At 34.7% G+C, this 14,303-nt stretch overlaps 2 protein-coding genes and 1 pseudogene across 3 annotated transcripts; all 3 read left to right on the forward strand.

Moving 5' to 3' along the window:
• Positions 1-3,475: 3,475 nt before the first annotated feature.
• Positions 3,476-5,976, forward strand: LOC108468889 (RPM1-interacting protein 4-like). The gene is made up of 4 exons (XM_017769760.2): positions 3,476-3,786; positions 4,505-5,068; positions 5,278-5,472; positions 5,570-5,976. The coding sequence occupies exons 1-4, from the start codon at positions 3,781-3,783 to the stop codon at positions 5,597-5,599; spliced, it is 795 nt and encodes a 264-aa protein (XP_017625249.1). The 5' UTR covers positions 3,476-3,780; the 3' UTR covers positions 5,600-5,976.
• Positions 5,977-7,902: 1,926 nt separating this feature from the next.
• Positions 7,903-10,410, forward strand: LOC108470836 (uncharacterized). 2 transcript variants are annotated; one of them, XM_053030924.1, is made up of 2 exons: positions 7,903-8,113; positions 8,433-10,410. In XM_053030924.1, the coding sequence occupies exon 2, from the start codon at positions 8,460-8,462 to the stop codon at positions 10,263-10,265; it is 1,806 nt and encodes a 601-aa protein (XP_052886884.1). In that variant the 5' UTR covers positions 7,903-8,113; positions 8,433-8,459; the 3' UTR covers positions 10,266-10,410. The 2 variants fall into 2 exon arrangements, with proteins under 2 accessions (XP_052886884.1, XP_052886885.1); XM_053030925.1 differs by having other exon boundaries at positions 7,907-8,113; positions 8,653-10,410.
• A 1,275-nt stretch (positions 10,411-11,685) lies between these two features.
• Positions 11,686-13,639, forward strand: LOC108488697 (uncharacterized; annotated as a pseudogene).
• Positions 13,640-14,303: the final 664 nt, after the last annotated feature.

The raw sequence follows: 14,303 nt of genomic DNA on the forward strand, positions 1-14,303 counted from the left end.
AAATTTTGAAAATGCTGGAAGGGTTTTACCAAAACCAACCCATTCCTATAAAATTTCAAAAATGCTGGAAGGGTTTTACCAAAACCAACCCATTCCTATAAAATTTCAAAATTCGACTTATTTTCATAATTTAAAAAATGATATTTTCTGAAACCAGACTAATTTTAATTCTTCCCGTTATTTTTTTAAGGAAACTGAAATTTTACCAATAATAGAGTTTATATAATAATCGCATTGATTAATTTAACTTCCATTATTCTCAAATGTAGGGGTAGTTAGGGACTGACTATTTAAGTCTTTTAAATTTTTATAATTTTAAATTAATAAAAATAAATTTATATTTTAACCCTCTAAAATAATAAAATTTTAATTTAATATTTTAAAATTATAAATATATAAACTATTAAAATAATAAAATTATATTTTCACTATTATAAAAATTACAATTTAATTTTAACCCTAAATTTTTTTCTAACTTCTCACCTCCTCAAATGGCTGAAGAAAGTTTGTCAAGATAAAAAAAAGTTTAAAATATATTTATTTGTAAAAAATTAACTTCCAATTGCAAAGAAAATTTTGTTTTTAAGTTCACATTAAAATCTAATCTATGATATCTATACAAATATATATAAAAGGTAGGCTCTAACATCATGAGTAAATTTCAATTTCAATCCCTTTATTTATTAGATTATAAGAATAAATTTCAATTTCAATCCTTTATTTTTAGATTATAAGAATGGGTAAATTTCAATTTAATCATTATATTTCGCTCAAATTTGAGATTTAATATTTAATATTAGCTTTTATAATATCATTAGTTAGTCTAAATACTTTATTCTAATTAAAACGATGATGTGAAAATTTAAAATTTGTTAGTACTGTTAAATTTCTTTATTAAATTCAAGTTCATTACATTGTTATTTTTTTCCTACATGGGGTACGAAGTCTTTTATTCTTCTCAAAATGCCACATCGACGCAAAATTTTTTTTAATAATATTAACAAATTGACCTAACTTTTTAAATTTGATAAGTAGAGAGACTAATTTTTTTTTCCTAAATGACATTCTGTTTGTTTTAAAATTGTTCATATGGTCAAGTATTGATACCTAGTTCCAAAGGTTTAAAAGTTTTCAGATTGGTCCTTAATCATGTTCGAATCTATTGAACTATGTTTGTATGCTTGATTTAGTCCCTGTGTTACTAATAACTTCTATTATGCACGAATTTGAATTAAGTTAATGATTTAAATTGAATTCAATGTTATAAATTGTGTGTGAATATTTTGATGTTTGCTGTAGCATCCCGTAACTCGGGTTTGACAATCGAGTCGAGTGAGGGGTATTACAATTAGTTAGTTTAAATACTTTATTCTAATTAAAATGATGATATGAAATTTTAAAAATTGTTAGTACCATTAAAATTCTTTAGTAAATTTAAGTTCGTTACAGTGTTATTCTTTTCCTACATAGGAACGAAGTTTTTTGTTTTCTTCTCAAAATACCACACCAATGCAAAACTTTTTTAACAATGTTAACAAATGGATTTAACTTTTTAAACTCGAAAAGTAAAGAGACTAAATTCCTAAAAGTAAAATTATAGAGATTAAATTTCAAATATACTGAAGAGTACAAAATTTTAAAATAATTTATAATATTTAAAATTTACACTATAATTTAATTAATAAATAAATAATTAACCCAATGCGAAGCGTGGGTGAAACCATACTAATATTATTATGAAATAAAAATCTAGAAGTGGACATGTGCTTATTTTAAGAAATATATAAAAAAATGAAGGCTTAAGCCTTAAACAAGGATTAAATTGAAAATTTAGTTTAAAAAAGGAAAAAAAAACTAAATTAAGCAATATTTTGAAAAGGTATAAATACCCAGAAGAGAAATAGAGAATCTGGAATGTCTGGACATAAGCCGACAAATGAAATTTTTTAAAAAAATAATAACATTATAATTAACCGTAGGGAAAGGCGAATTCCCAGCTGTTATTATGAACAAGTCAGCCGCCACTAACTGTAACGGCGTTAAATATAAGACTCAGTTTGGGCTTAATTTGAATTTCTTCGCGTTAATTTTAATACCTTGGGGAATTTTCCCACTTACCCCCTCGGAGTTTGGATTACGAATAATTTGCTCCTCTCCTGTTTTACTCAAATTTTTAAATGAAAAGATTGAGGGAGAAAATTTTAAATAAAATGGAGTTCATGATGGTGTTGGAGCAGAATGTATAAAAATTAGGACGAGATTAGGGTAAAAAAATTATCTTTTTTATTGTCATTTTTAGGCTTAGTTTGGATGGCTGATGTGTTTTATTTCCAGTGAAGTTAAAAATAACAGTGATAATGAGATTCGATACTGTAGTAATGAAATTTGAAACAACGATAGAGTGTGTGTTTGGATTCAAACACAACTATAGCGATGATGTGAGAATATGAAATGACTATTATAAGAATATTAGATTAAAATATGTATTTAAATATAATAGATAACTAAATTTTATTTACATTGATTAATAAAAATATATTAATTATATATTAATTATATATATCAAAATTATATTTATGTTAAATAATAGTCATTAAAACTTATTAAATGATATTTATATATAGAAAAAAATTATATTTATTTTAAATAATAATCATTAAAATTTATGTTAAAATAAATATTAAAATGAATGCAAACGAAATGGGTAAAGCGGATTTTTTTTACTTTCAATGGGGTTTTAGTTTTCCGAGTAGAATTTAGGACTCCAATTCCTTTAGAATTTGAAACTAGAGTGTTATCTAAACACATCTCCAATGAAAGCTAAACTGAGCCACTTTTCAGTTGGAGTAAATTTTGGCTTGAAATCTGAATGCAGGGATCAATTGCATCCAAAGGGGGCCTTAGTATGAAGGAGAAAAAAAATTCTTTTATTAATTTATAACATAAATATAATTAAATTTAGGATAAGAGTTAATTGCATGATATGTCTTTAAATTATGATTTAAAATTTATATTAGTCTTCAAATTTTAAAATATTTTAATTCAGCCCATAAAATATAAATATCATACAAATTAAGCCCTTCTGTCAACCTAATTATTCGTTTAGAAATTAAAAATCTTAACAAGTTTTAAATATACATTTGAACTATGGAAGAATATTATTGATAGGATAGTGATACTTTGAAGAATTAATTAAAACTTTTAAAGGATCAATTTAAAATTTATGCTATAGTTGGATGGTGTTTTAATGGAATTAACCCTTTAAAGAATCATTACATAAGGAGTGCTACCTGCAGCACCAAATTTATACCTTCCCGTCTCGAATGACAGCAGTGATCTTGGAATCTTTGTTACATTTGGCGTGGAAGGAGTGAAAAATAATTATAATATTGTTAAAAGAAAAATAGAAATCGAAATTGGAAGATAGTGAACCTACGGCGACTTGGTTTTTAGAGACTTTGAGAGAGACATCTGAAAATGAGAGGAAGCATAGATTTTTACAGAGAGAGAGGGGGGAGAATGGTCAAACATTACCGGTGGCGCCGGTCAATGGTTGATATTCCCCCTCTCTCTCTCTCTTTAAAGCTCTCTTCATCTCTCTCCCTTATTTCTCTCTCTTTTTGTCTTTGAATTTGTGTTGAAAGGTTCTTTTGGTCGTAGAACTTTTTTGGGTTTTTGTTTGTAATTCGTTTGATTACCAAAAGAAACTGATTTTTTTTTCTTTTTTGGGTTATTTTGTGGATTTCTGGGTTTTCTTTCTCAAGTTTGCTCGAGAGATAAATGGCAGTAAGTTTCTTTTTTCTCCTTTTAATCTCCTTTTCTTTCTCTTTCGTTTGTTGTTTTTGCTTTGGTTTAGTTTTCGCTATGCTTCTGTTTGTTTCCTGAGAAAATTTGCCAAAGACAAAAAGAACGCCGAGAATTATGGAGTCTGTGGTTTTAACTTTTAAGCCATGTTACTGTTCACTTTTCGTATTCTCGATCTCCTCCGATCTTCTATAATTTGTTTGTGACTAAAACTCTTTTGGAATCGTATGAAGAATCATGATTAGATTACTTAATTCTCATGCCTAATAAGTTCATGTTGGAATGCTAGCTTTCTTTAGTGCTCATTTGGTTTCCTCAATTATATTGAATTCCCCCATGGAAGATGAATTGGTTGACCTTGTATGTCTGTTCAACCTAAGGTTCCATGAATGGCCGGCTTGATTCGAAAATTGATTGAATTAAAAAAAAAAGAAAACCCAATAATTGTAATACAATTGATTACATTCATCAGTAAAGAAAAATTTTTGTTTGATTTCTTTGAAGCAATAATAATATTGTTTCCAGCCTCCCTTTTCAATTGAACTACTTCACTATTTCCTTGTTTGATTCGTTTGGAGGTGATAAAGTGTAAAGATTTTGTTTTTGCCCCATCTCTGATCTGCTAAACTTAATCCTCATTGTTGATGGAGGGGAATTTTGTTTGTGTTTTATCTGTAACGAGCTTTTGTTGCCATTGCAGCAACGTTCTCATGTACCCAAGTTTGGCAATTGGGAGAGTGAAGGTAATGTTCCTTACACAGCTTATTTCGATAAGGCACGTCAGGGTCGCAATGGAGGAAAGATTGTGAACCCAAACGATCCCCAAGAGAGTCCGGAATTACATCAAGATTACGGAGCTCCGACTAGAGCTCCCCCTGCTTCACGACCAAAATCAGAATCGGATGAACCAATAGGACATGGACCTGCAAGAAGGGGACACGAACGAGGAAGGAGCAGGGAAGAAGGTGACCTCAGACAATATGCTGACTCTCCAGCACGTCACGAGAATGTCAACCGCAGAGCTTCTGGAGACTCTACACCTTCTCGTTATGGTCGTGGAGTAAGTTCCGGGGAAGCCCAGAAACGTTCCACGAGAACAAGTATTGGATCTGAAAACAGCATAGATAAATCACCACTCCACCCTGCACGGGGAACAGGGAGGGGTAGCATGGCATCACCTGCGTGGGAAGGAAAGACTTCGTATGATAGCAGCCATGGTACTCCTGGGAGATCCAAATTGAGGCCAAGTAAAGGCGATGAAAGTGTAATCATCTTTCTTATTCCCCTCATATGCATAGCTTATCAACAACTTGAAAGTCTTTATGATTGGCAGCCTACATGGCCCTTCCTTCATGAAAGTCTTCGCTATCTTAGATCATGATTACATGTTCCTTGGAATTGATAATGCATTATGTCTGTCTCGCTCTTTGTGACTTAGGCTTGTTGCTAATAATCTGGTTTCTGGTGTGACAGCCTGATAAAGCTGCTGCTGTTCCAAAATTCGGTGACTGGGATGAGAATAACCCGTCATCCGCTGATGGCTACACTCACATTTTTAATCAGGTGCGAGAAGAGCGGAACAATGGAGGCAGGGTACCAGGCATGCCTGGTCAGCAATCTCCATACAACACTGGCCGCAATCGGAAACCCACTAACAACAGTGCAAAGGTACATTGTTCGGGAACCTCATCAAGCAGTTCAATTGTCGTTTCTGAAAATCAGATATATATAAACGTTTAATTCTGTATTTCTTCATTTCCCCCAGGGCTGTTGCTTCCCATTTTGGAGGAAATAAGATCTGTGAATTCGCAGATTCCTTATCAGTTCGCATGGAACACTGTAAATACATTGAAGGCGCCTTCAGAGCAGAGTAATTTCACTGCAGTTGCGGATTATCATTGTTATGTATGTGTGTGTGTGTATCTTGTAATGACAAACATAGTATTATGTTTGTTGAATATGTTTTGTTATGTTTTTGCTCTTTCCCCTTTCTCTCTTAGATTATCTTTTTTTGTATACCACTTCACATCGCAATTATGTTTTGGTTAGAGGAAAAAAAAAAAAAACAAAAACCAACAGCAGACGCATATTCTTTTATTTCTATTCTAAATGTATGGTGTCCATTGTTGAGCTTTCAAAACTGTCTGGCTAATGATGGTTGATGATTTTTAACTCGTTTGTCTGGTCAGGATTGTTAAGATTCTATGTTGTGCATGCATTATAACTATTTAATGATTAATCGATTGAGTCTTAGTTCAATTGATATGAACATTGTTGTCAATATAGGAGGACGTGAGTTGGAGTGCGTTGAAGTGCATTATTCTTTAATTTATGAGTTGGGAAGGAAAAAGAATAGCAGAGTTTATTTTATATTTAATTAATTGGTATTTTTTGATGAGATGGAATTTTAAATAAGTGATTGTGGTTTTAAGGCTTTTTAAATGTATAAGTCATATAAATTTTAATTTTTATATACTAAGTATAATTATAATATATCACATTCATGTTACGAATGGGATGGCGGGAGGGGGTTGACGGGCACCTGTGCCTCTAAAATGTGAAATTTAATTTTAATCCTTTAAGTTTTGTATAATTTTATGTGAGTAAATGGAAAAATTAAACATTGCCCTCTCCCAAAATGATAAATTTCAATTTAATCTTTTGAAGAATTGTAAATATATAAGCTATTAAAATTGTGAAATTACATTTTAGGTCTTATAAAAATATACAATTTCTCTTTATAATTTTTTTGGTTCTGCCATTATTTGAATAAATATTTTTATAGAAAATTGATATAAAAAATAAAAAGATTTCCTATGGTAAAGTATAAATGTTGAAGATTATGTATATACAATTTTTTTAATTTTCTTATATAAAAGATATAAATCGATAAAAAATATCTTCAATATAATACAATTTACATAATAAAGTAAAAGTATTTTAATCATTAATTTATTGAGTTGGATCTGGTTGAATAGAATTTAAGAAATATATTCTTGAGTTAGACTTAATTATGCATGTATAATTTTAGTATTATATTAATCAGATCTAAATTTGATCTTACCGCTTATCATATAAATATTTTTTATCGAGATCTAAATACACTTAAATAATATTTTGAGTTTTATAAATGAAGAAGAGAACATTGAAAAAGTTTTATCTCTCATAAATTTAATTTTAAATTCAGTTAAAATCTAATACAATTATTCAATATTGCAGGAGCTAAAAAGTACAAAAATAAACATATTTATATTTTTCTAACTTACGAAAACCCAATTTCTCTCCCAAAAGATTTCAAGCAGATTTAGCAAAATTAAGCTTTGAATCCCATTTCCAAAGCTTTTGACCTTCCTGATGTATGATGAATTATGTACATTCCTAGTACAGTTGCTTGGAAGTTTGAAATTATTGACTGGTCAACAAGAAAAAAAGCTACAATTCACCAAATCACTTATTTTAAAAGTTATATAAATAAATGATACGTTTTAAATAGTAAATTTTAGTGTCATTATTGTTATCGGCAGTATCATTCGTCATAATCAGTTAATGATTGGCTCGTGAAAATAAAAAAATAATTTCTTTGAATATCGTCGTTAATATTGGCGGCACCAGTATGAGTACATGTATACCCACTCGTTTAAAATATTCGTATTTCTTAAAAATATGTTTTTAACAGGTGATGCCAATGTCAACGGTAATACTAATGTTTTTTTTTAAAAATTTTTTGGTGGTGTCGTTGACATTGATGACACTTATTAAAAAATATTATTTTTTTCAATAAATACCAATGGCAACACCGGAGTTTATTATTCAACGAGTCATTTACGTACATAATTTTTAAGGCAAGTCATTTTCGTAAATAATTAAAACTTTTAGATATTTTTATAAAAAAACATGTTACTAGTTATAGACAATCGAAACTCTATCACGTTACTTCCTTTTTATATTTTGCTGTTTTAAACTAATCATGTTGGACGCGAAGGCAATCAAATCCTGACCGTTGAATTTTTTTTTAAAAACCAAAAAAAAACAGATCGAAAAGAAAAAAAAAAATCCTACGGCGTCAGTGAAACTGAAGAGCGCCAAAATTTCGCGGTCGCTAAAAACAATTCAAAATTTTAACGAAAAAGTTCCACCAAAATTCAAAAACCAAATGAACATCACAAGTTAAAGCAAAAAGACAGCGTTTCCCCCTTCCGTTTCTCACTCTCTTTTCTTTTGCTCTCTCAGATCTGAATTTCAAAATAAGCAAAAAAGAGAAGAAAAAAGCTGAGAAATTTCACCATTCCCTTTTCTTCTTCGATCCCAGGTACTTCAAAAGCAATATTTAATTTCAGGTTTATTTGTAATAGATTACCAATTGTATTGTTGGTTTTCATTTTATTGTTTGTTTGGAATTGCGTCTATTTTATGAAATTTTGATACTTAATTAAGCTTAATATGTATCAAATTATACTACGAGTTGTTTCTTTTGGATCTTGGATTTAGGATGCAATCTAGCGAAATAACGTGAAAAAAGAGAGGGAATTTTCTTTCTGTGTCTTAAGGGTTTTTTTTTTTTTTTACCACCAAAGCCTCAGTTTTAGTTACTTTCCAGAGAAAGTTTCAATATTTTCATCCAATTTCAGTACCGAAATTGAGGGGAACGAAAGAAAATGGTGAGGGAGGAAAGAGTGGAGTCATTTTACGCGAGGCTAAGGGAATCGGCTAGGGCATCGTCTCTCTCGCCTTTACTCATATTCCCGTCAACGTCTGATGTTGACTCTCTATGTGCTCTCAAAATCATTTTCCACATTCTTGAATCTGATTCAGTCCGGTACTCGTGTTATCCGGTGTCTTCTTTTCAAGAAATCAGAGAATACGCTGCTTCTGAGTTGAGCTCTTCATCTGAGGAGCCCGTTACTATGCTTTTGATAAACTGGGGGTGCCACCGTGACCTACAGGAGGATCTTAAGTTAGGGTCAGCTGCCAGGGTTTTTGTTGTTGATAGTCATAGGCCGATTCATTTGCATAATTTGAGTGATCAGAATGATCAGGTGGTTGTTCTTTATACTAATGATGATGAGCGGTTGGCTGATCTCGCATATGATTTTGAAGTTATGGAGTTGGCAAATGCTAGCTATTGTTTGCATAATTCGGAGTTGGATGGCGAAGAAGATGAAGATAGTGAAAGTGAGGATGATGATGATGATGAGGATGAAGAGGTGGAAGGGAAAGCCAGGGATGGTTCTAGGAAAAGAAGAAGACTGTCTTCAGAAGGTGAAGAAGAGCCACCGGCCAGGCGTTTTAAGAAACTGAAAAGGGAGTATTATCGGATGGGAACATTCCATGGGAAGCCATCAGGTTGTTTGATGTATGATTTGTCGCATTGTTTGAGGAAAAACACAAATGAGTTGCTGTGGCTGGCTTGTGTTTCACTTACAGATCAGTTTGTTCATGAGAGGCTAACAGATGAGAGGTATGAAGCAGGGGTTATGGAGCTTCAGCAGCATATTAACAGTTTAGGGAATCTGGATGCGGTTACTTCGGTGACGCTTAAAGACGGTACCAAGGTTCGAGCACCTGATTCCTCAAGAATTGCCTATGAAGAAGAACCAAGACTTATGCTGTTAAGAGAGTGGAATTTATTTGATTCAATGCTGTGTTCCTCGTACATTGCCCCAAAGTTGAAGACCTGGAGTGATAATGGCATGAAAAAGCTTAAGCTTCTCCTTGCAAGGATGGGATTTGCACTTGTGGATTGCCAGCAGAAGTTTCAGTACATGAATCATGAAGTAAAACAGAAGATGAAAGATCAATTCGAACAAATTTTGCCTGACTATGGACTTGATGATTTCTACTACAAAAGTTTCTTGCGTCTTCATGGTTATACGTCGAGGGTTTCAGCTGCAGACATGGTATATGGGGTCACTGCACTGCTTGAATCTTTTGTGCAATCAGATGGCTCGTGTGCTTTGAAGCAGTTTGGGGTGGCATACGATGCGCTGTCCCTAAGCAATCTTGATAAGCTGAAATCCGGAATGCAACAGGCGATCAAGATACAAAGGGCTATTCTTAGGCAAGGAAGTGCTGCAATAACAAAGAGTGGGTGCATCAGGAGTGGGAGAAAGTTTAGGTGGGTGAAGCTTGAAGATTCAGTAGATACAAATCTGTTGGGTCACCCCCAGGCCCTCACCAAGTTCTGTTACTTTCTAATGGATGCCTTGAAGGAGAAAGGAGCTAAGTTGAAGCCTTTGCTTTGTGCTTGCATGTTGCAAGAGCCATCTAAGGTGTTGATTGTTGGGGTCTGCGGAAAGCCTCGTCTTGGAGCACTTCAAGGGAATGCGTTCGGTCTTGCATTCAGGAATGCTGCCGAGGAAACCGGAGCTGAATTCTTCCATGAGCTTTTCGAATCTTCATGGATTGTATTGGATGCTGGCGTTGTTAATTCCTTCATGGTCAAATTAACTGAAAGGCTTTGATGTAAAGCTTTGGATTATGAGTGACGGTAATTGTAACTTTGTTTTTTCTTTTCTTTTTAAATGAAAACATTTGTTCATTACTTTGAAGTAATTTTTTTAGTTTGCTTAAAATGATTCAATGAATAAAAATCTAATTTGGTGCAAATGTAAATGATATGAAAATTTGTTGGAAATGTTGACTAACACTATCAACATTGAGAATGAATATTTCTCTGTCCATTTTTATTTATATTACTAACCCTTTTTGTGGGTAAAAAAGAATTTGGTATCAACTTACAAACTAAATACGAGTTTCTACAAGAAACAAATGAACGAATGAATAAAGAAGTTAGGCACTAAACAGAGTCGTCATCTGTCTGTTTAATGAGTCGGCATCTCAAATCGACAAATAGGGCAGTAATGGCTTTGCTGCAACCATTTTCCGATGCAATCGCCATGGAAAATATGAGAACAAGGCATCCGAGACGCTTCAAATCCAACCCCTAGTTCCTCCAAGCACACCATGCATTCTTGTTGCTCACCATCTTCTACTTTGAACCTCTTCAGCAGCTCTTTAACAGAGGACTCAGTAGCGGCTACCATGCCGTAGTTATCGCTTTCGAACTCCGACTCAGATATGGCCAAAGCAGCTGCGGTCATCAAAGACTCCAGGTTGGTCGTCCTGGGTCCCACAAGTATCACAGACTGAAGATGCAAGGCATTACAGTGATATCCCCTGCTCAACGTCCCATTCACAAATCTGAGTCCACTTTCCATGATTTGTTGAAGGACCCTTTGACAATCTGTAGAGGATGGATTGATTCCGAGCCCCGCGAGCGTGGGAGCAAGAACTTGGCGAAGCATGCCGCGGTGTTGCAGATTGGTGAGACGGAAACAAAGGGTTCGTTGTGAGAAGAAAGGATGAGTGGGGGTGAAAGTGGAACAGTAGCCAACGTTGATGGTTAACACGATATCCATCAAACGGGGAGGTACTGTACGGCGCCGGGCTCGGGATATGATGTTGACTAAATAAACACGATGGGATCTAACGTAGAGTGAAGCCATTGAAGAAAAACTTTAGAAGCAAGTATGAGTGGAGGTGATCTCAATTTCAACGAGGGAAGTGAAACTCAGACAGGGAATTCAAGAACGAACGCTTCTGCTTTTATAAACGCCCCCCGCCCCCCAACGGCTCTTTAGTTAAACCGACTTGGAGAGAATGGAATGGCGCCCTTTTTTTGGTTTAAACTTGCTAGAGACCCCTCTATTCTTTTGAAATTTAAATTTAGTCCCGATAATTAAATTTCAACACATTGATTCACTGTACTTTTTCTGATTTGAAAATATTGACCCTTTGCCTAAATTTTCCGTTAAAATTATTAATTTAACATTTACAAATGATAAAATAATTTTTTAGCCTTCAATGTTTACAATTGAGCTTAATATGTATCAAATTATACTGCGAGTTGTTTGTTTTAGATCATGGATTTAGGATGCAATCTAGCAAAATTACGTGAAAAAATAGAGGGAATTTTCTTTTTGGTTCTTAAGGGTTATTTTTCCCCAACAAAGCCTCAGTTTTTGTTACTTTCCCGAGAAAAGTTTCAATATTTTCATCCAATCTCGGTACCGAAATTGAGGGGAACGAAAGAAAATGGTGAGGGAGGAAAGAGTGGAGTCATTTTGCGCAAGGGTTAGGGCATCGTCTCTCTCGCCTTTACTCATACTCCCGTCAACGTCTGATGTTGACTCTCTATGTGCTCTCAAAATCATTTTTCACATTCTTGAATCTGATTCAGTCCGGTACTCGTGTTACCCGGTGTCTTCTTTTCAAGAAATCAGAGAATACGCCGCTTCTGAATTGAGCTCTTCATCTGAGGAGCCCGTTACTATGCTTTTGATAAACTGGGGGTGCCACCGTGATCTACAGGAGGATCTTCTGTTAGGGTGCCAGGGTTTTTGTTGTTGATAGTGATAGGCCGATTCATTTGCATAATTTGAGTGATCAGAACGATCAGGTGGTTGTTCTTTATACTAATGATGATGAGCGGTTGGCTGATCTCGCCTAGGATTTTGAAGTTATGGAGTTGGCAAAATGCTAGCTATTGTTTGCAGAATTCGGAGTTGGATGGCGAAAAGATGAAGATAGTGAAAGTGATGATGAGGATGAAGAGGTGGAAGGGAGAGCCAGGGATGGTTCTAGGAAAAGAAGAAGACTGTCTTCAGAAGGTGAAGAAGAGCCACAGGCCCGGCATTTTAAGAAACTGAAAAGGGAGTATTATCGGATGGGAACATTCCATGGGAAGCCATCAGGGTGTTTGATGTATGATTTGTCGCATTGTTTGAGGAAAAACACAAATGAGTTGCTGTGGCTGGCTTGTGTTTCACTTACGGATCAGTTTGTTCATGAGAGGCTAACAGATGTGAGAGGTTATGGAGCTTCAGCAACAGTTTAGGGAATCTGGATGCGTTACTTCGGTGACACTTAAAGACGGTACCAAGGTTCGAGCACCTGATTCCTCAAGCATTGCCTATGAAGAAGAACCAAGACTAACGCTGTTAAGAGAGTGGAATTTATTTGATTCAATGCTGTGTTCCTCATACATTTCCCCAATGTTGAAGACCTGGAGTGATAATGGCATGAAAAAGCTTAAGCTTCTCCTTGCAAGGATGGGATTTGCACTTGTGGATTGCCAGCAGAAGTTTCAGTACATGAATCATGAAGTAAAACAGAGGATGAAAAATCAATTCGAACAAATTTTGCCTGAATATGGACTTAATAATTTCTACTTCAAAAGTTTCTTGCGTCTTCATGGTTATACTTCGAGGGTTTCAGCTGCAGACATGGTATATGGGGTCACTGCACTACTTGAATCTTTCGTGCAATCAGATGGCTCGTGTGCAATGAAGCAGTTTGGGGTGGCATGATGCGCCGTCCCAAAGCAATCTTGATAAGCTGAAATTCGGAATGCAACAGGCGATCAAGATACAAAGGGCTATTCTTAGACAAGGGAGTGCTGCAATAACAAATAGTGGGTGAAAGTTTAGGTGGGTGAAGCTTGAAGATTCAGTAGATACAAAGCTGTTGGGTCACCCCAAGTCCCGCACCAAGTTCTGTTACTTTCTAATGGATGCCTTGAAGGAGAAAGGAACTGAGTTGAAGCCTTTGCTTTGTGCTTGCATGTTGCAAGAGCCATCTAAGGTGTTGATTGTTGGGGGTCTGCGGAAAGCCTCGTCTTGGAGCACTTCAAGGGAATGCGTTCGGTCTTGCATTCAGGAAAGCTGCCGAGGAAACCGGAGCTCAATTCTTCTATGAGCTTTTTGAAACTTCGTGGATTGTGTTGGATGCTGGCGTTGTTAATTCCTTCATGATCAAACTAACTGAAAGGCTTTGATGTAAAGCTTTGGATTATGAGTGACGGTAATTGTAACTTTGTTTTTTTCTTTTCTTTTTAAATGAAAACATTTGCTGATTACTTTGAAGTAATATTTTTTAGCTTGTTTAAAATGATTCATAAATAAAAATCTAATTTGCTGCAAATGCAAATTTGTTGGAAATGTTGACTAACACTGTCAACATTGAGAATGAATATTTCTCTGTCTATTTATATTACTAACCCTTTTGTGGGTAAAAAGAATTTGGTATATCAACTTACAAACTAAATACGAGTTTCTACAAGAAACAAATGAACGAATGAATAAAGAAGTTAGGCACTAAACAGAGTCGTCATCTATCTGTTTAATGAGTCGGCATCTCAAATCGACAAATAGGGCAGTAATGGCTTTGCTGCAACCATTTTCCGATGCAATCGCCATGGAAAATATGAGAACAAGGCATCCGAGACGCTTCAAATCCAACCCCTAGTTCCTCCAAGCACACCATGCAGTCTTGTTGCTCACCATCTTCTACTTTGAACCTCTTCAGCATCTCTTTTACAGAGGACTCAGTAGCGGCTACCATGCCGTAGTTATTGCTTTCGAACTCCGACTCAGATATGGCCAAAGCAGCTGCGGTCATCAAAGACTCCTGGTTGGTCGTCCTGGGTCCCACAAGTATCA

This window comes from Gossypium arboreum, chromosome 7 (assembly GCF_025698485.1).
Source record: "Gossypium arboreum isolate Shixiya-1 chromosome 7, ASM2569848v2, whole genome shotgun sequence".
Classification (NCBI taxonomy): Eukaryota; Viridiplantae; Streptophyta; class Magnoliopsida; order Malvales; family Malvaceae; genus Gossypium; species Gossypium arboreum.

Bases quoted from the DNA above. Each gene is read 5' to 3' on its own strand.
- LOC108470836 (XM_053030924.1), top strand. From the start codon at position 8,460: ATGGTGAGGGAGGAAAGAGTGGAGTCATTTTACGCGAGGCTAAGGGAA.
- LOC108468889 (XM_017769760.2), top strand. The intron at 5,069-5,277 runs GTAATCATCTTT...CTGGTGTGACAG, and splicing joins CAAGTAAAGGCGATGAAAGT to CCTGATAAAGCTGCTGCTGT. The intron at 5,473-5,569 runs GTACATTGTTCG...CATTTCCCCCAG, and splicing joins CCACTAACAACAGTGCAAAG to GGCTGTTGCTTCCCATTTTG.